General features: G+C 33.5%; 2 protein-coding genes across 4 annotated transcripts; both read right to left on the reverse strand.

Moving 5' to 3' along the window:
- Positions 1-1,334: 1,334 nt before the first annotated feature.
- On the reverse strand, positions 1,335-10,329 carry LOC120150171 (CBL-interacting serine/threonine-protein kinase 24-like). 2 transcript variants are annotated; one of them, XM_039162877.1, is made up of 15 exons: positions 10,231-10,247; positions 9,775-9,985; positions 9,048-9,110; positions 8,885-8,956; positions 8,685-8,792; positions 8,523-8,597; positions 8,376-8,429; positions 7,319-7,444; positions 6,753-6,842; positions 4,534-4,653; positions 4,211-4,330; positions 3,653-3,769; positions 3,070-3,126; positions 2,886-2,960; positions 1,335-1,804 (listed from the first exon to the last, which is right to left on the reverse strand). In XM_039162877.1, the coding sequence occupies exons 2-15, from the start codon at positions 9,937-9,939 to the stop codon at positions 1,706-1,708; spliced, it is 1,341 nt and encodes a 446-aa protein (XP_039018808.1). In that variant the 5' UTR covers positions 9,940-9,985; positions 10,231-10,247; the 3' UTR covers positions 1,335-1,705. The 2 variants fall into 2 exon arrangements, with proteins under 2 accessions (XP_039018808.1, XP_039018807.1); XM_039162876.1 differs by having other exon boundaries at positions 1,667-1,804; positions 9,775-9,977; positions 10,177-10,329.
- Positions 10,330-14,730: 4,401 nt separating this feature from the next.
- LOC120150208 (thylakoid lumenal 16.5 kDa protein, chloroplastic-like) lies at positions 14,731-16,131 on the reverse strand. Of its 2 annotated transcripts, XM_039162901.1 has the most exons (5): positions 15,740-16,131; positions 15,465-15,604; positions 15,250-15,322; positions 14,977-15,085; positions 14,731-14,816 (listed from the first exon to the last, which is right to left on the reverse strand). In XM_039162901.1, coding segments are annotated over exons 1-5 (693 nt in total). In that variant the 5' UTR covers positions 16,110-16,131; the 3' UTR covers positions 14,731-14,815. The 2 variants fall into 2 exon arrangements, with proteins under 2 accessions (XP_039018832.1, XP_039018831.1); XM_039162900.1 differs by lacking the exon at positions 14,731-14,816 and having other exon boundaries at positions 14,909-15,085; positions 15,740-16,129.
- Positions 16,132-19,751: the final 3,620 nt, after the last annotated feature.

Raw genomic sequence — 19,751 nt, forward strand, 5'->3', positions numbered from 1 at the left:
TACGAATAAAACCTATCAAGTAGTGTTAGTGGTAAAAGGAAATAAAACCTAGCAAGATGTCTGCAAGGTGTGTGTGCGTTGTCAATAAATTAAGAAAGTTCTAATTAAATCCATCACTCAAATTATCGTTGGTTTGAGCCAATGTATGAACATTACTCACAAATTTTAAGTCGTTACAACCATAACATACTTTTTTATTAGTATGGGATGAATGAAAAGTAATATTTGTTCAAAGACTCTCCACCATTTGACATTGAATGTCCATACCTATACATACATAGTGCTCAAACCGAAGACCTCAAAAAATAACAATACTTCCTTAACCATTGGGATAGCAGCCTTCGGGCCTCTTTATAATAATAAATTCTGGCTCGGCCCGGCTCACTATTCACGATCACTCAATTGGAGATTCTCAAGACTATCGAATTGAACTCGAGACAAATAACTCTAAGAGTGAAAGTTTCTCTTAACCTGAAGCTGCTGTCGGTATTGGAAACGTATTCAGTTTTTTTGATCCATTCCATAGGCGAAATCCATCATTGGCTAAACAATTATTTGGTTATGGTATTTTGGGTAACTATTAAAATCGTTTGGTTCATGCTTATCCTATATTTATATACAAGAATCACAAAAATATATCAATAGCACCCAAACATCAAGGATTGTTAGAGTTGGGTGTGCATTAAGCTTAAATTCGGCACACAAAACACCCTCTAACTCCAATTCATCAACCACCTTGGAATTTTTTTAACTCCTTGAACGTTGTCCCACTTCTCGGACTATAAACACACACACAAAATATTTGAAATTTTTAAAATGAATGTCACATATTGATATTCACTACTAATTTTATAGAGAAAAAAATATAAAGGGCTATTAAATTATATCAAAATGATCTTTTTTAAACATTAAACTTCCAAAATTTACAAAATAAGTATTAAACTTTAGATTTTATTAAAAAATTAAATTGAATCATAAAATAATTAAATTCGATTTTTAAAATTTTTAAATTAATAGAATCAAAATTTGACTGAACACGAAAATTGATTCATGAATTCAAGTTACCTCAAATAATTCCAACTAATGATCACTCATAGTCGATTTTGCTGGATGCATCCTCGCAATGTTTTAGCTTTATCATACATTTCATGGGAATGCTTGAAAAACTTTCTTTCATTTTCAGTCCCAATGAAAAGTCCGGTATTAGGAAACTTACCACACTGATTTAACATGAGGGGGGGGGGGACAAGAATGAAAACAGTACTCTGAATTGCTGCTAATTTTGTGAACTGCCAAATATAGAAAACAACATCGAAAACCGAAACCGTAGATGCGAAGTAAGAAGAGGCTCCATTTGCAGCATGAACAATGAAGATGGAGCATTATTCTGTTATTATTATACAAATACCATACACCGAGTACAGCAGCAAGGCATTAACACTTAAAACCCAAGTCTTCTGGACCTGTGTTTCAATGGGAGAAGCAAAGGAAAGGAATTGGATGAAAAGAAAAGCCTACAGATAACCATGGCTAGTAATATATTCTCAAGAGCTTTCATCTGGAAAGGAAAACCTGGAAACCAATGTGTGCGCAGCAGACAACTTCATAGCAGCACGACATGTCGAAAAAGCTTAGCTGAAGAGGAATTGCTTCCTTCGGCCTGTTAGCATGTAACTGATTTTGCATAATGTCCACTTAAAATGGATCAGTAAGTAATTGTTCTAAAGAAACTGGGATTTCTGTTAAGACCCTCCGTTGGTTTCCAGATGATACTTTCTAGCTTACTACAGAAATTCTTGTAGAACTGTCAAAAAGAAAACATTGCTATCAGTAAGGGTAAATATATATTTTGGTACCTGAACTTGACTTTAAGATGCAGTTTGCCACCTAAACCTTTTTTGTCCAATTAGGTATCTGAACTTCATTTAAGGATTTATTTGGCACCTGAAGCTTTTTGTGGTTCAATTAGGTAAATGAGCGTGACTTGTTGGTCCAAATTGGTATCCAAACTTCACTTTTTGGTCCAAATTGATACCGTAAATGACTTGTTTAAACCATGAAGCCAAAGTTCAAGTACCTAATTGGATCCAAAAAAGTTTAGGCATCACATTGAATCTTAAAGCCAAGTTCAAGTACCTAATTGGACCCAAAAAATGTTAAGATATTAAATTGCACCTTAAAATCAAGTTCAGATACTGAAATATATATTTACCCTGGGTATAGACATTACATGAAACTACAATTTACTCAGATATCAATCAAGATACAAGAACCAGCTACCAATTCAAAAAAAGGTTTTGCAAAACTACAAGGCCAAGGTTGCTATAGGTCAACAACATATAGTGTAGGCAGCTAGGAAGCAAACTAGCCACATCCATCTCGTATCATGAATCGGAAAATTACAGAGATAATACAATAAACTAAAATAAATGTGAGATAAGTTCATTCTTGATTCATAAAACAGCAGCAGAATAGGTTTGAAATAGACTTTTTAATCTCATGCAAAGAAGATTGAGGACACTGGCATAAAAGGTGAAAGCTAAAACTTGGAATCGTTCAAGACAAAAATGGCAGAAGGGAAGACAACTAAGAACAAGCAAAAGTAAATAGCCATTTACTAGAACATAATGAAAATTTAATCACTCTAGCATGCCAAAAACGGTTGAATTCCCGCTTTTGGGACCAATTTGATAGAATCAACTCACCAGACAGAGATTTAGTACATATTAGAGTACCAGGAAAATTATTAACCCACTCTAGTTTAATCTAATTTGTATTGCATGTAACCTGTAACCTAAGGTTAAGAGAAAACTAAGAGTAACACAATGATGATAAAAGTGTACAATTGGATGTCTAAAATAATGAGCAAGACACACACAACCAACCTTGTGATATTCAAGAGTATCTCCAGCAGCTTTTCGAACATCTACCATGAACAGTGACGGCGCAACTTCAAAAATCTAAATAAGATGTATAAAACTGACTTTCAAACAGAAGTCAACTTGAAATTAACCTGCCAATGTAAAAACACATTTATTACGAAATGAGATAAGAGTTTGAGGAGTCTACCTCCAGGACCACTGCAAATTGTCCCTGCTTATTTGCAGATCTTCCCTCAAGTCTTGTCTGCAGTTAGAAGGAAAGAACAGATATTACGGAAAAATATGTGATATAATATACAGTACACTTGTACACCGATGTTCTTTTGCAATATGGAACATGATGCCCGCAGCCCGGACAAACAGTAGGGTGACCCACATATATTGCTAAAAACAGAAAGTTCAAGTAACCTAGACAGTGTTGTTTCTTCATTTAACCTTTTCCATTAATACCACTATCACAAAAAGTGAACAGGTACCTAATGTCTGGCTGCAAATCTTCGGTTGCTGGTATTAGCTTAACCGAATTATTTCTGAAAGTTCCTTTGAGAAATATTCAAATTTAGAATTAGCTAGGTGCCTATCACTAAGAAGCCATGTCGGACCTTCTCTATCAGCATGTTAGCATATGCCTAACTTTCTTTTATCTTTAGAAGAAAAAAAGAAAACGATTGGAGTAAAAAGGTAAAATTGCTTCATTTTGTGGAAAAGCCTCTCTAAAGCATACTTGTAATGAACAGCCAACTGAATTTTGTAAGGAAGATATGTCATACCTTGTAATTACGTGTGTGAACCTTCAGTCCCATTGATTCAGCAACAGCTTCAACACTTGAGATTATAACTGTAGCTGGTTTGCGTGATACAAAACGAGTTTGCCGTTTTACATAATCCTACCAAAGAAAAGTAATGTCTATAGCTTGTACAATATAGCATTAAACAGTATATATATATATCTCATTCTCCAAAAGAAATTATCAGCAAACAGCATTGATATCATAAAAAAGGGAGGAGAAGATCACTCCACCCACCCACCCCTTCTCATTTCCTGAATGCTATGCAAGTTGATAGCAATTCAATATGCCTTTTTCATATTTAAAGCAAGCATGAAAAGCAACAAAAGTATAAGCTATAACCAACCAACAACCATGACAAAGTGAGAGAAATAGAATGGACAGTTCTTTGAGGTGAAGAGGAATAACACAAAAGATAAAATACAGGGAATGCTAACTTCTGAAACCAAAAAAGTAGTAACAATTTGAACAACAAACAACAAATCAACAAGGACTAAGATTCTATTCAGTAGCAGAAAATACCGACATGTACTGCTGTACCTGTTGCCTGTCAAATAATGCAGATAGATTCAAGCCTTGGGATAGCGTAATCATCTCAAATGCATTCATTATCAAGGGACCCCCCTGATTGACTAAGGGCTGCTCAGATACATATTGGTCCTGCAAAGTACCGGTAACTGCTCAGAACACAACAAAAATCCAGAGAAAAGGGTTCTCAAGGCAATCAGGATGCATTAACATGATCGACTCTAATAACAACCATTAGTGTTGACATGAAAAAAATTAAAAATATTTAAGCTAGCATCAGATCTCATAGGCTAAGAAAAGTTATAGTACAAAGAAAAAAAGAATAAATTCCGCACCTCAATATCATTAAAAACTGCAAGGACATCATCCAAATTCACTTCTTCTTCTCTAGGTTTCACAGGCACATAATGCTTGCAGAACCATGGATCTTTTTTAATTCCCTCAATTTGAATACGCTACAGTTATCCCGCAACCAGTTAGAAAATGATTTAGAAACATCAAACAAGCATCATAACAGTTACTAACTTGCATTATTCACCTTGTTACATCTAACTAATGCCCACCATCGTATTTTGAAGAATTCAGAAAATTTCAAACAGTAGAGTTCAAGAAATAAATAAGGCCAGATGTAATGAAACTTTATTCTTCAATTCTCATGCCTAAACTACCTGCGGCATTTTCTAAAACTCGGGGACTTTCATCTAAAAACAACTTGTTCTATTCATTTGACTATTTGTATGGGTAGTGTTTTGCCTGGGGTAGACATCCACAATATACAGAACATCCACAATATCCCAGAGTGGTAGACATCAAAGCTTCTTGAGCTTAGATATTACCTCGAGTAGAATGACAAAAGCAATGCACTCAGTGGTTAAAGGGTGTGTAAAAATATAAGGTATCATGGACATACGGGATAATGCAATAAATATGGCATGTTAAAGATGGCATTCGAATAAACAAAACCTAGAGCGGTAGGCATCCACCATTTCCAGAGTGGTAGACATCAAAGCTTCTTGAGCTTAGATATTGCATCGAGTAGGATAACAAAAAGAGAAAATAACCTCAGTGACCGAAAATGCCTTATAATATACGATTTTAACCAACTTTTTTTGTATTTGCCAAAATGACCAACAAATTCGCAACGCGATCTCAAATTTCGCAACCCAGGTTCCAAATTCGCAACGCGATTTTAAGATTCGCAACGCGATAGTCAAAATTCGCAACGCGATTTAAGATTCGCAACGCGATACTCCAAAATCGCAATGCATTTGTTTCTTAAGAATTTTCTCTAAAAAGATAGTACCCGCGCGGACGTGTCGAAGACACGTATTACCACGACCACGACCACGACGGGACGGGATGGACGGCGGCGGCGCGTTAGAGTCCCCCTTGTTCTCTTTCACTCAACAAGGAAGTGGGAAATCCAAGCCTTAAATACCCATTCCCAATAGTGTTTTCAATACTATGTGGGATTGAGTATTGCCAACACTTGTTTCCAATGCTAAGTTGAAACATTTAACATTTAACATTTGGAGGTTGGAACACATTTAACCAAGTGAACATCGCCAAGATAATTAAGTTGGAACACATTTAATCAATGCTTGAGAAGGCAATGTACTTGGCGAAAGTTGGGTTAAGAGAAGATAAAAGAGATGATGTGAAGCAAGAGTAAACACTTCGTCGTGTTCCCCCGACGATGTCGCCATCACACCATGTAGCCAACACAAAAGACATTTGATTAACCCCAATGTGTTGTATACATCCTGGCACGTAATAATGGAATAGGATCTTATGTTAAAAACAAATATCACTTAAATATTGCAAAACAAACCAAGTTTTCCCAACTCGATTACAAATATCACTTAATTATCTTGGCCACCGAAAGGATGTTCACTTGGTTAAATGTGTTCCAACTTCCAAATGTTAAATGTTAAATGTTTCAACTTAGCATTGGAAACAAGTGTTGGTAATACTCAATCCCACATAGTATTGAAAACACTATTGGGAATGGGTATTTAAGGCTTGGATTTCCCACTTCCTTGTTGAGTGAAAGAGAACAAGGGAGACTCTCGTGCACCGCCGTCCCGTCCCGTCGTGGTGGTGGTCGTGGTCGTGGTCGTGGTAATACGTGTCTTCGACACGTCCGCGCGGATACTATCTTTTTAGAGAAAATTCTTAAGAAACAAATGCATTGCGATTTTGGAGTATCGCGTTGCGAATCTTAAAATCGCGTTACGATTTTGGACTATCGCGTTGCGAATCTTAAAATCGCGCTGCGAATTTGGAACCTGGGTTGCGAAATTTGAATTCGCGTTGCGAATTTGTTGGTCATTTTGGAAAATCCAAAAAAAGTTGGTTAAAATCATATATTATAAGGCATTTTCGGTCACTGAGGTTATTTTCTCTAACAAAAATAATGCATTGAGCGGTTCGAGGGCGTGTAAAAATAAAAGGTATTCACGGACATACGGGATAATGCAACAAATATGTCATGTTAATAATGACATTCAAATAAATAAAAAGTTGAGCTCATCACTAAGCTAAATACACTTACGGTTTTAGGATTGGGGTCAAGGATCTTTTGTATCAATGATTTTGCCCCAGGAGAAAACCAAAATGGACAAGAAAACTGGGCAGCACTAATCTGCACATTGAGAAAAGGATAGTAGAAGTTTCACAGTTATATCAGCACTCCTACCAAATTCTCAAGGGGTAACATTAAGTTGAATTAAGGTGGTTCCTCTTAGCAAGACATATATACTAAATGGTAGGATTTTACAAGAGTGATAAACAACTACATATTTGCATTTGCAGCCCCCATTATTCTATATGAAAAGATGCAAGAATTATAGTTTCAGCACAGGATGCAAGTCTGACAAAAGAATTATAAGAACAAAATAACGTACGAAATGGGTACATAGATAACACGGCAAGCACTCATTACAATTTACAACTCAAAAGAATGGAGGAAAAACAGCTAGAGCATTGCAACGTAACTGTAGACAAATAGCTTAATAGCAGCCTGTCTACAAATGATGGGAAAATTATTTACTAATAATAAATGAGTACATTGCAAATTATTAATGTATAAAGTAACTGTGAAAAAATGATGGTAATAACCTTCTTGTACAAGGTTGGAAGGTCTATCTCATCAAATGGGAGATACCCAGCCATTATAACAAAGAGAATGACTCCACAAGACCACACATCAGCAGCCGCACCATCATAACCCTCATTGCCGAGCACCTAATGGGCAATAAGTTACCATGAGATTAAACTACATAACAGCAATTAAACATATGCATTTGAACCGTCTTTCAGCATAAATTATATAATTTGGTTCTGATTCAATGCTGACCAGCTCTCAGCAACCAAGGAAAAAGAAACTACAGATATTAGTGAATTTGTCATGATGACAAACACAAAGTCAACAACCATCAATAATAAAGATTAAATATAAAAAGGAATAAACTGAACTAATGGGAAAATACTTATCAAGAAAAACCCCGAAATTCTTAACCATCCTTGGTGTCCTATTCATCACTTTATTTCAGCAGTAACACCCTTAGGACCCTTAGCATTTCAGCCCCTTCTCCCCCTTAGCAAACATCACAAACTAATGATAAGATATTACTTTCGGAATCTTATCAGTTTCTGCAAAGTAGCAGCATTTATAATATTAAACTGATTAATATGTATTTAGTGATTGAACACTCATAGTAACTGATAAAAGCGTATGTTAATCCAACTGATAACTACCTGAAGGAGTGACATAGCAAGGACAGTGAAGTGATAGATCAGTTGTTAAGATAGCTTTATAATGTAAGAGGTCGTCTGGGGATCAAACCTAAGAACATATATTACTTGGGAAAAATGGGCTATGCTTAACTGGAGCATGACAATTTTACATTGGCAATTTGATTTGGAAAATTTTACATTATTTAGTGGCATTGGCATATAAAATCTTAATATGCAGAAAAATAATATATATAAATATATTGCAAGCAAGGTCCAGCAGTTCAAAATATAAGAGGCTATAGTAGATAACAATTAACTTTGAGCAAAGTCATGAGAAAAAAAAATCCATTGTATTTTGGAAGTCAAACACAGTGAAAAGCATAGTAGACAATAAGGCAAATTTGATGCATAATCCTTTAAGTCACTTGAAGGAAGGTACCTCTGGTGCAACATAATTTGGGGTTCCACACGTCGTGTGGAGAAGTCTGCCTCCCTGCTCATGGACATCAATGCTTAATGAGAGAGAAAAATATTTACATGTTAAGACTTTTCTGTATGGAACACAGATATTAGTCAATATGCTTACTTGCTGGGGTAATGCACTCAGTCCGAAGTCAGAAACCTTCAAATTTCCAGAAGAGTCGAGAAGAAGATTTTCAGGCTACAAAATATGAAGGAAAAGAAAAAGTTGGTCAGGATTATCATGAAACATTGATTTCCAGAGATATTTGATTTCAAAATATTGCACCTTTAGGTCTCTGTGATAAACACCCTTACTGTGACAATGAGCAACAGCATCAATAAGCTGTTGAAAGTATAGCCTACATTCATTCTCAGAAAGTCTTACACAGTGAACCTACACATAGGAGTAAAGAGGAGATAAATGTTTCCCGGGTGGAAACCAACAACAAATGAAGGAAAATCTCCATGAGGAAGGAGATGTCTTACAATTTTATCAAAGAGCTCTCCTCCACTAACAAACTCAAGAATAATATATATCTTTGTCTTACTTGCCAATACCTACATTTTTTAAAAAAAAGGACAAGGTAAATATCAACAATGTAAGCAAGAACATAAAAGTATGATGTACATTAATTAAATATACTCATACCTCATGCAACCTAACTATGTAAGGATGTTTAACAATCTTCATTACGGATATCTCTCTTTTAATCTGAAACCAATCGGAAAAAACAAATTAAAACCCAAAAAGGGTTAGCCAACTAAATGGCATAGAGGAAGAGATTCTTCTGGTAGGCAAAATGCTTCTCCATTTTCTAGAAGATCTCAAATATTACGCAGCTAAACATTTAAAATCCATAGGATTAGGTTTGAGTTACCAGGGAAGCATGAACTAAAATACACAAATATCCTCCCGGGTGGGCTACAGGGAGGTGTCTCTAGTTCCAAACAATAGCAGCATATGAATGATACTTCTTTGAATTCATATTATACTAACATATTTTAATAGGGAAAGAACAATCTCCACTTCCCAGACACCTTTGGTTACTTAATTTCAGAAAAGTGATATGATCTATTTTTTGTGCTTAAAAGGATCAAAAGCCAAGAGAAAAGCTTATAAAGGACTTTTCTTCTGAAGCAGTACCCTCCTAATCCAGAGAATTTCACGTATTCTTCATTACAGCATGTCCAACAGCCTACTCTTACCAGCCATAATTCACGCATAAAACGTAAAACAACCCAAATTGCTTTCAAACCAAACTATGAAAGGTGCGAGCCAATTTGGTTATTAGCAGTGATCACAGTAACTTTTGACGAATTAAAAATGATAAAGCCAAAGGATTTTATGGTGCTTCTTGATAGAATTAAATAATTACCTGAACAACCATCCCGTGCTTGAGAATGGTGGGTTTCGCCAAAACTTTAATGGCCACGCTCTCTCCGGTGTCAGTATTCTTTGCAAACTTAACTTTGGCGAATGTTCCTTGGCCAATTGTTCGCCCAATCTCATACTTCCCCAGTTTCTTAGTTCCTTTCTTCATTATTCTTCAACGATCATTATAAACCAAATAATTAACACCTGAAGCCCAACAGGTTATCGAAATTAAAGAATTTTACAGTTCCTGCTGCGTTGACTACTCCATGCTAATAGAGACTAATAAGATGATGTAAAAATATAAATTAAAAAGTAGGGCAATCTTTGTCTAGCTGCTGAGAAATTAGAAAGAAAACGAGGGAAAAACACATTAAAAAAAGACCTGTTCCGGCTAAAATCTTACCTCCAAGAAGACTAGTAAAATTTAACTCAAAATTTTCTGTGTTGAATGAGAAAAAACGATTGTCCGAGCTTCGTCGAGGGATTGGCCTGATCTGCGACTGTAATTTGATCGATGATCAATGCAAGCAACGACAGAGCTGGAATTTCTGTTCTCATTTCTTTCTTTCTGTTCTTGTCATTTTATACGAGTTTTTCTTAATAATTTATTTAATATTTGATAGGGCGGTGTCACTTTGATTTCAGGTAGGGTGTATTCTGTTCGGTTTGATTTGGTTTTTTATCAAAAATTGAATTGAACTGAAATAAACGGGTTTTTAATATTTAAATCGAAACCGAAATTGAATAGTTAAAAACTGAAAAAATTGAAATTGATTTTTTCGATTCGGTTCGATTTTTTTAACGGTTTGGGTTTTTCGATTCGGTTCGGTTTATCGGTTTTTCAATAAAAAATCACTTGAAACTATAATTGTTTTTACAAATATTGCCTATTCGGTTCAATATGGAACAAATGGGTTTCATATGGAAAACCCGAACCGAACCGAATCAAAAAAATGAAGCCTTTAAACCGAACCGAAAACCGAACCGTTTAAAGCCAAACCGAACCGAATCGAATCGTTTTACTCGATTCGTGTTGGTTTTTCGATTTTCTCGATTTCGTTGCTCAGCCCTAATTTCAGGTGTATATTTTATTGGGTGACGTCAATTTAATTTAAAGTTAATAAAATATAATATAAATTAAGTATTTATCTATTTTTATAATTTTATTTTAATTATTTAATTAATATTTTTAAAAATTATATATAACATTATATTTTAATTTAAAATATATCAAAATATATTAAAATTTTATTATAATAGCATTTAATTATTTAATATTGATTTAAGATCGGTAAAATTTATAAGGCCAATATCAATACAATAATAGCCACCTAAATCCTATCTTTTTAATAAAAAAAATAAGATAGTAAATTTAATTTTATTAAAAAAAATAATTTTGACCTATTTTTTAAAAAATTTAAATTTTCATGTAATTTAATTCTTTTATTTTATATTATTTTTTTTCGAGGAATATGTTTTTTAATATTTTTTAAATAGTATAGGTGATTACAATATAGTATATGTTTAGAATTTTTCTTAGTTATTGACAATACATATATACCCTACATATGAAGCTACTTAAATACAGAACCTTAAGAGAGAACAACGTCCTCTTGAACTATTAAAATCACACGATGCGTTAAATCTAAATTTAATATTTAAAATGAAGTTTTTTATAAAATTATTTGGTTGTGAATGAAATGGATTTGTATTTGAGACAAAAGTTGAGTACATTTTTTCTTTGAAGATAATAGATTATTAAGTTGTATTTTTTTTATAAAAATTGAAACAGTTTATTCATTGAGAATTAAGTTGTTTTTTGTGAAATTAGATATATTACAAGCGCAAGTGGGTGGAACTTGCAAATATTAAATGGAAGTCAACATATAGATGAGATTTGTAAACATTCACATAATTACTCTTATGATAATCTACATATCCCCATACAAGTGGGTGAAATTATAAATATATTACTCGATTAAAATATTATTTTAAACAGTTATTTCATCGTTAAATATTAGATAGAATAATTATGTGACCTGATATGATAATTATTTTAGTTCTTAAAACTTGTATAATTTATCAATTTATTCCTAATATGAAACAAGTCAATAAATTTAACATTCATATTTATAATTCCATCATTCTAGTCTTTGTTATTTTTCTATATTACTTGTTATTCTTCTATATTATTATCTCATTTTTTAACAATAACTTGTTGTTTTTTATAAAATATAATTATTCAACTTCTTTTTTTATTGATGAAAATTAAATATTTATAATTGAAATAAAAGTTAAAATTAATAGTTTAGAATGCAAATTATCCACACACACACAAAAGACCGAGACCACTGAAAATTGTATATTATTACTAATATTCATTTTGAAATTAAATTTTATTTTAATTGCTTTTAGGAGGCAGGATTTCTTTAATTGTTCTTCAATTTATTGCATATATTTTTAAAATAAAATTCAAAATATTTTCATTTTTTATAATGTTTGGGCATAGATAGAGATGGACCAAGGAGGGAGGGAGGGAGGGAGGGAGGGAGAGGGAGACGGTCGTCCCCTTGAAAATTTAAAAGGATCATATATTCTAAATTTTTTTTACGTATTTTCTACTAAAATCTATTTTCATTTCCCTAAAATTTTATAAATTTTGCCCCCTCTTAAAATTTTAAAAATTTACTCATTTAACCTAAAATATTGTGTCCTTCCTGAGAATAAATTTACATATAAAACAAGCTTTTCTTTTGGATGTTAGCCAAGAAAGTGTTAAAGAAGGAAAAGAGGTTTTACTTTTGGTTTATTAAATTTTAAGGGTAAAATAAAAATTTTCACAAAACAATACATTGTTCAATATCTATACTAAACAAAGGGATAGGTAGGTTTCCTGAAAATGAAAAAGGAAACTAGTCTACTTGTTTTTTCAAGGGAGAGGAGGGTCCTATAAATTCATATCATCCCATTTATTTTTCCTTTGTCTTTTCCTTTGACTTTGTTGATTTCAAAACTGGAATTAGAACTAACCTATAATATATCTTTTGACAAAAATATATTAGTAGTCTTTCTGATTATTTTTCGTTAAAAATTTAGTGACAAATAATGTGATAGTTAATAAAATTGGTATGATACTAATAAATTTATTCATCGTTTTTCATTTCATTTTAATCCGATCTTAATTCTAAAAAAATAACATTCAACAATCTATTATTCCACCAATCTATTATTCAACTAATTTAGATCAAATTTTGCATAGGCGTATTATGAAAGCGACACGCTCAACCCAGTTTGTTCCATTCACAATAGCATGTATCTTTTTCCTCTTACTTTGATCTCATGAAAAATATTTTTTTTAAACTTCGATGATATCGAGTGTCGATCGTATCTTATCGACCTTTTTCCTTATTCCTTCCAACCATACATATTTGTCACATATAGTTTAGAAATAAAATTAAAAATATTCTCAATCTTTTTATAATGTTCGAATAAAATTATTTTGATTTTGGATTAGTAAAATAGATTTTTACAAAACAATACATCAAAATTAATATTTCATCATTTATACTAAGCAAAGGGATAGTTACACCACAAGCTTCCTAAAGTAGTGCTGGAAAATGAAAAAGGAAAGTGATCTGACTTGTTTTTTCAAGGGATAGGAAGGTCCTACAAATTCATATCATCCCATTTTTTCTTTTTCCTTCTTTTTGGTTGTCTTTTACTCAACTTTGTTAATTTCAAAACTAGTGTTAGAACCAACATATAACTTTCGGCAAAATATGAAAAAGTCCTCTAATTATAAGATATTTTTTATTGTACTTCAAGCTATGAAAAATTATAAAATAATCATCTAATTTATAAAGTAATAAATTAGTCTTTTTTTAATTTGACATTTAACAAAATTAATAGGGTTAATGCAAAATGAGTGTCCAAACTATAATCTAAGTTAACTTTAGGTGCTTAAACTTTTTTCGCTCAAAGTAAGTGTCTAATGTTTTCAACGTTACAATTTTAAGTGTCTACGCCGTAATGGCGGTTAAAAAACCTTTAACTGACACGTTTCATATTTATAGTTTTTTTTTGAATTTTTTTTAAAAAAATTAAAAAATATTATTATTTTTTAAAAATCCAAACTTCTTTAAAATTACAAAAAAAAAACCCAAATTCTTAAAATCTTAAAACCCCTTAGTGAAACTCCTAGGGAGGAAACATGAAGTTGTGGACGCTTCATGAGAGACATGAGTCTATGTAATTTCAATATCCACACTTGTTTGATATGTAAAATGTATAATAGAATAGAAATGTACTATTGAAATTATAAGTTCAACGTTCGGATATTTTTATTCGTATATTAATCGATTTAGTTCATGATCGAGGAGCATCGTCACATGTTATGAATTTCTTTTAACTCGGTTTGAAATCAAAGGATTATTTCGGGATTTTAGATATTTCAAAATTTCTTATAAGTCGCTCCGTGATTTAATGTAGCAACCGGAACCTTTAGATATCTTCGAGTCGGGTCTTGGGTGTTACAAATAACACATTTGTAGAGTGTAGATTTCCGAAGTTTGCTACACTAGTTTTGGCATGTCATTTTGAGTTACCTACGGCTTTCACTGCATCCAATCCTTCTCCATCCCTGTCCAGTATCTAATGGTAGATAGATTTAGCTGCTTCCGATGTATTGGTCAGGCCTAAGAGTTTACAGTGATAGATGTAACACTGTGGCATCTAATACTGCAAATGGATGTAATATGCAGCGTTAAGTATCAAGTGCAAACCATTGTGTAATCTCAATGGTAAAAGGAAACATTATTCTTCAAGGATCCAAATTTAAGCAATTGTGTCTGTAGTATGTGTTTACGTTATCAATATACTTAAAAATTTCTGAATAAATATTTTCTTGTAATCACTATACAATCCATACTATTTGTAAACGCAATAATGATTCCATCACAAATTTGTGTTGCTTATTGAGATTGAGAAATCTTACAAAAAAACAACCGAAGCTCAAATATATTGAGTAAAGTTATTACAACTCTTATGAAAGAAATAGTTTGGTAATCTCAATTTTTGGACAAGATGAATTGTCGGTACTATTTTGTTCTGGTAAAAACTCTGATGGATGACAGACAAAACATTTAAATGTGAATTTCAGTAGAAGCTAAGAAGAACAAAATGAAGATTTCATCATTCTTTTCTTCACAGTCCTTTAAGTTGTCCAGTAAGTCCTGTCAAGGTTGTCCATTTCTCAAATGCAGCTGCAGATTCCACAAATGCTACTTTGGATGATTCAACATCATTTTTTGTAACTACAGAGAGTACAATGCAAAGCCATTATCAGCCATTCACACAACAGATTAGTTTTAAATTGTACTGCTACTGTCTGCTATTGTCACCTGGACTATGCAACCATGCATTTCTTCGATCTCGATGCTTGAATATCGATGTTTTTTTACATGAAAGACTGACATACCTGATGATATCAATGAAGCTAAAGAAGAATTGAACGTCTCCACCTGCGTCTTCTCTCCAGTACTAGAGCTCAGCTGTTAAGAAAAAGTAAAGAAAACCAGTCATGACATCTTTAGAACATGAGGCATCTTCAAGAAAACCGGAACTGTCGATGTCGGATACTAATATTTTCTATAATATGGCTGATAAATTAAGTATGCAAACATTGTCAATGACCTTGTTGAAGGCTAGATTGGCATTCTTGACCCACTCTGTATCAGTGCTTCCCCCAAGAACTGAACTAGCTGCAGATAGATCATTGTTGTCAATGGCTTGTCCAATTTGGCTCAACTTATAGACAAGATCCTGCAAATACCCTGAAACATTCCAATTTCATTGCAGCAATGTCAGCAAACACCAAAGACAATAACATTTTCTGTTGAACTTAAGCAAACACATACAAGGTTTCAAAGAACTTGAATCAAACACAAAGGAAACGCAAAAAAAACAACCTTTCTCTTTGCCTGATGAACTGATTACTCCTTGTTTTTCAAGCCTATTCTTTCTATCCTTCTTGACTTTCTCCAAAAGCTCTACATCATCATCGGCCTCTAGAATTGCTGCAATGGCATTGGAGCAACCATTACCGGCAGCCAACACCAAGCCGGTGATGAAGCAAAGGGAGAAGCTTCTTTTAGTTAAAGCTGGAGTGGGGAGTGGAGATTCATTGACTGCTTTGCAAAGAGTACTTCTTTGGACATTTTGATTGTTGAGATGAACTAATGCAGGCCCTAATGATGATGATAATGATGATGAATATGTTGAAGGGGGAAGAGATGAGAGGAAGAAGGAATTAGCAGTTGAAAGAAATGAAGTTGCCATTTTTTTCCTGGAAAATTTGGTGGGAAAAACTAGAGGTATTGGCATTATCAGAAGATAAGGTTGGTGGATTCTGTTTGTTATCTGGGCCATTCATTTTTCAAATCCTTTCTCTCTCTCATTCCATCAATGTACTATAGTAACCAAAATAAAACCAATTAAATTATTATTTAAAATCATTACTAATTAAATATATTATAATTAATTAATTATATTAAAATCTATATTACTTGCAAATAAGGCTTGTGTAATCTTATTAAAAGCGAATGTTTTGTTTGGTTGACAAAAATAAAATAAAATTATGAGAAAATCGCCTCAGTGACCAAAAATGCCTTATAATATACGATTTTAACCAACTTTTTTTGGATTTGCGAAAATGACCAACAAAATCGCAACGCGAAATAAAAATCGCAACGCGATTTAGAAAATCGCAACGTTGAAAAGAAAATCGCAACGGTCAAAAGAAAATCGCAACGCGATATTCCAAGAATCGCAATGCGATTAAGAGAATCGCAACGCGATCTTCCAAGAATCGCAACGCGATTCAGAAAATCGCAACGCGATTCCAAGAATCGCAACGCGATTCCAAGAATCGCAACGCGATTCCAAGAATCGCAACGCGATTCAGAAAATGAGTAAATTCTTTCAAAAGCTATTGTATTTGTTTCTTTCTTAAGAATTTTCTCTAAAAAGATAGTATCCGCGCGGACGTGTCGAAGACACGTATTACCACGACCACGACCACGACCACGACCACGACCCGAGACGAGACGAGACGGCGGCGGCGGCGCGCGAGAGTCCCCCTTGTTCTCTTTCACTCAACAAGGAAATGGGAAATCCAAGCCTTAAATACTCTTCCCAATAGTGTTTCCAATACTATGTGGGATTGAGCATTACTCAACACTTCAAAGAAAATATAGCAATTTTTGTAGCATGTTTCCCGCTTAATCCATATTTAAAAATATTAAAACATTTTATCATATTAAAACTATATGTACAAGTTTGAATTGAAATGTAGATATCTACAACTCTTTTAATTCTCTTGATAAAATGTTTTAATATTTTTAGATATGGATTAAGCGGGAAAATACTACAAAAATTGCTATATTTTCTTTGAAGTGTTGAGTAATGCTCAATCCCACATAGTATTGGAAACACTATTGGGAAGTGTATTTAAGGCTTGGATTTCCCATTTCCTTGTTGAGTGAAAGAGAACAAGGGGGACTCTCGCGCGCCGCCGCCGCCGTCTCGTCTCGTCTCGGGTCGTGGTCGTGGTCGTGGTCGTGGTCGTGGTAATACGTGTCTTCGACACGTCCGCGCGGATACTATCTTTTTAGAGAAAATTCTTAAGAAAGAAACAAATACAATAGCTTTTGAAAGAATTTACTCATTTTCTTAATCGCGTTGCGATTCTTGGAATCGCGTTGCGATTTTCTTAATCGCGTTGCGATTTTCTGAATCGCGTTGCGATTCTTGGAATCGCGTTGCGATTTTCTTAATCGCGTTGCGATTCTTGGAAGATCGCGTTGCGATTCTCTTAATCGCATTGCGATTCTTGGAATATCGCGTTGCGATTTTCTTTTGACCGTTGCGATTTTCTTTTCAACGTTGCGATTTTCTAAATCGCGTTGCGATTTTTATTTCGCGTTGCGATTTTGTTGGTCATTTTCGCAAATCCAAAAAAAGTTGGTTAAAATCGTATATTATAACTTTTTTTTGGTCACTGAGGCGATTTTCTCTAAAATTATTAGGCTTCTAGCTTTTTTCATAATATTTTATTTCATAAAAATTAGGCTGTTAAGCTGGTAGTTCCACGTATTCGTTGTAAAAGAAACAAAACAAAGTACCAAGAATTCCAAATTGTCATCTCTGATATCTCTAATCATAGTCGTATCTGATATTTTCGGGACCTAAGTGAAATTAAAAAATAAACTCTTATAGAATAAAAGTATATTTTATTCATTTTAAACAATTATTTTAATATTATATTAATAAATAGTAGAAATGATTAAATTAGGAGTTTTAGTTATAAAAATAAAAAAATGAGATTGAAAAAATTAGGGACTTCAATTATAAAGATAAAAAGTAAACTAAAAAAGGGTAAACTACGTAAATGGTCATGATGTTTGCGTAAGTTTTCATTTTCACCACTGATGTTTCAAAATTTACAAATCGATCACTAATGTTATCGTTTGTTACAAATTGGTCACTCGTCGTTAACTGCCGTTAACGAGAGTGACGGAATACACAGATGGACTGTTTAAAGCTTATTATGATTGGGTTGACCGCCGTATGGAGTGTCAAATGTTAAAGTCATAGCTTGGGTTGTTGTTTCATCTTCTTTCAATATGATTTAGTAAATATTGGTTCTTCTTTGTTTCTGCTACATAAAAAGAATGGAAGCAAGGAAGACGGGGATGGAGAAAATAAGGAAAAGAGATCCTCAACCATTGTTCTCAAGTTTAATTGCTTTTGTGAAGGTTGAGTAGCCAAAATCTTCACACACACTTAAGATTTTGAAGGTACAATCAACATGTATGTGTAAGATTCCCATTTTCTTTTGAGTTTTCCTTATTTCTTCGTCTTTATTTCTTCATTATGTTTTTGTCAACTCCATGAAAGTTGATGTCTCGTTGAGTTTTCATTGATGATGATGACTGTGAATCCTACTACCATGAAAGAGAAGCTCGAAAAGAAAACTATGATTTGTTAACTCTATAGTGTAGAAAAAATAAAGAAGAAACAATGGACTTTTAGATGACAGAACTTTATGCTTTTATTCAATGCTTAGAATGGAACAAACATAGGCCTTATATAGGCTTGACAGCACAACAAACTGACAGAAAAAAAAGGAACCACTACTGCACGTAAATAACAATAAAATCAGAAAAATAAGGAACCACAACAATCAATACTAAAAATAGGATGACTTTGAATCACTCTCCAACACTCCCCCTTGATTCAAAGTTGCAAACGCCAAGTTGTTGTATAAAGTAAGCATGTTTATCTTTAGGGAGAGACTTCGTTAGTATATCTGCCATTTGCTCATTTGTAATGCAATATTTCAGAATAATTGATCCATCAGAAACAAGATCACGAATGAAGTGTGCCCGAAAATCTATATGCTTTGTTCTTTCATGAAATGATGGATTTTTTGACATGGAAATCATTGCTTGATTGTCACAGTAGATCACAATTGCTTCCTTTTACTTTAAACTGATATCATCTAGGATCCTTCTTAACCATAGAGCTTGACAAGCTGATGAAGTTGTAGCTGTATATTCAGCTTCCGATGAAGACAGAGCTGTTGTAGCTTATTTTTTAGAACTCCAACAAACATGACATGATCCAAAGCCGAAGACATAACCTGACGTGCTTCTTCTATCCTCCAAACATCCAGCCCAATCACTATCTGTATAACCACTCAAATTGAACTTTGAAATATTATCATACCATAGCCCAAAATCAAGAGTTTCAGCAATATACCGTAAGACTCTTTTTGCAATGACAAAATGATGCCTTGATGGACAGTGCATGAACCTTGAAATAACTCCAAGAGCAAAAGAAATGCCCGGCCGCGTATTAGTCAAGTAAATCAAGCCCCCAACTAGACTTCTAAAGCTCATTGCATCTGTTGCTTCAGTA

Source organism: Hibiscus syriacus, unplaced genomic scaffold, assembly GCF_006381635.1.
Source record: "Hibiscus syriacus cultivar Baekdansim isolate YM2019G1 unplaced genomic scaffold, ASM638163v2 tig00111016_pilon, whole genome shotgun sequence".
Lineage (NCBI taxonomy): Eukaryota > Viridiplantae > Streptophyta > Magnoliopsida > Malvales > Malvaceae > Hibiscus > Hibiscus syriacus.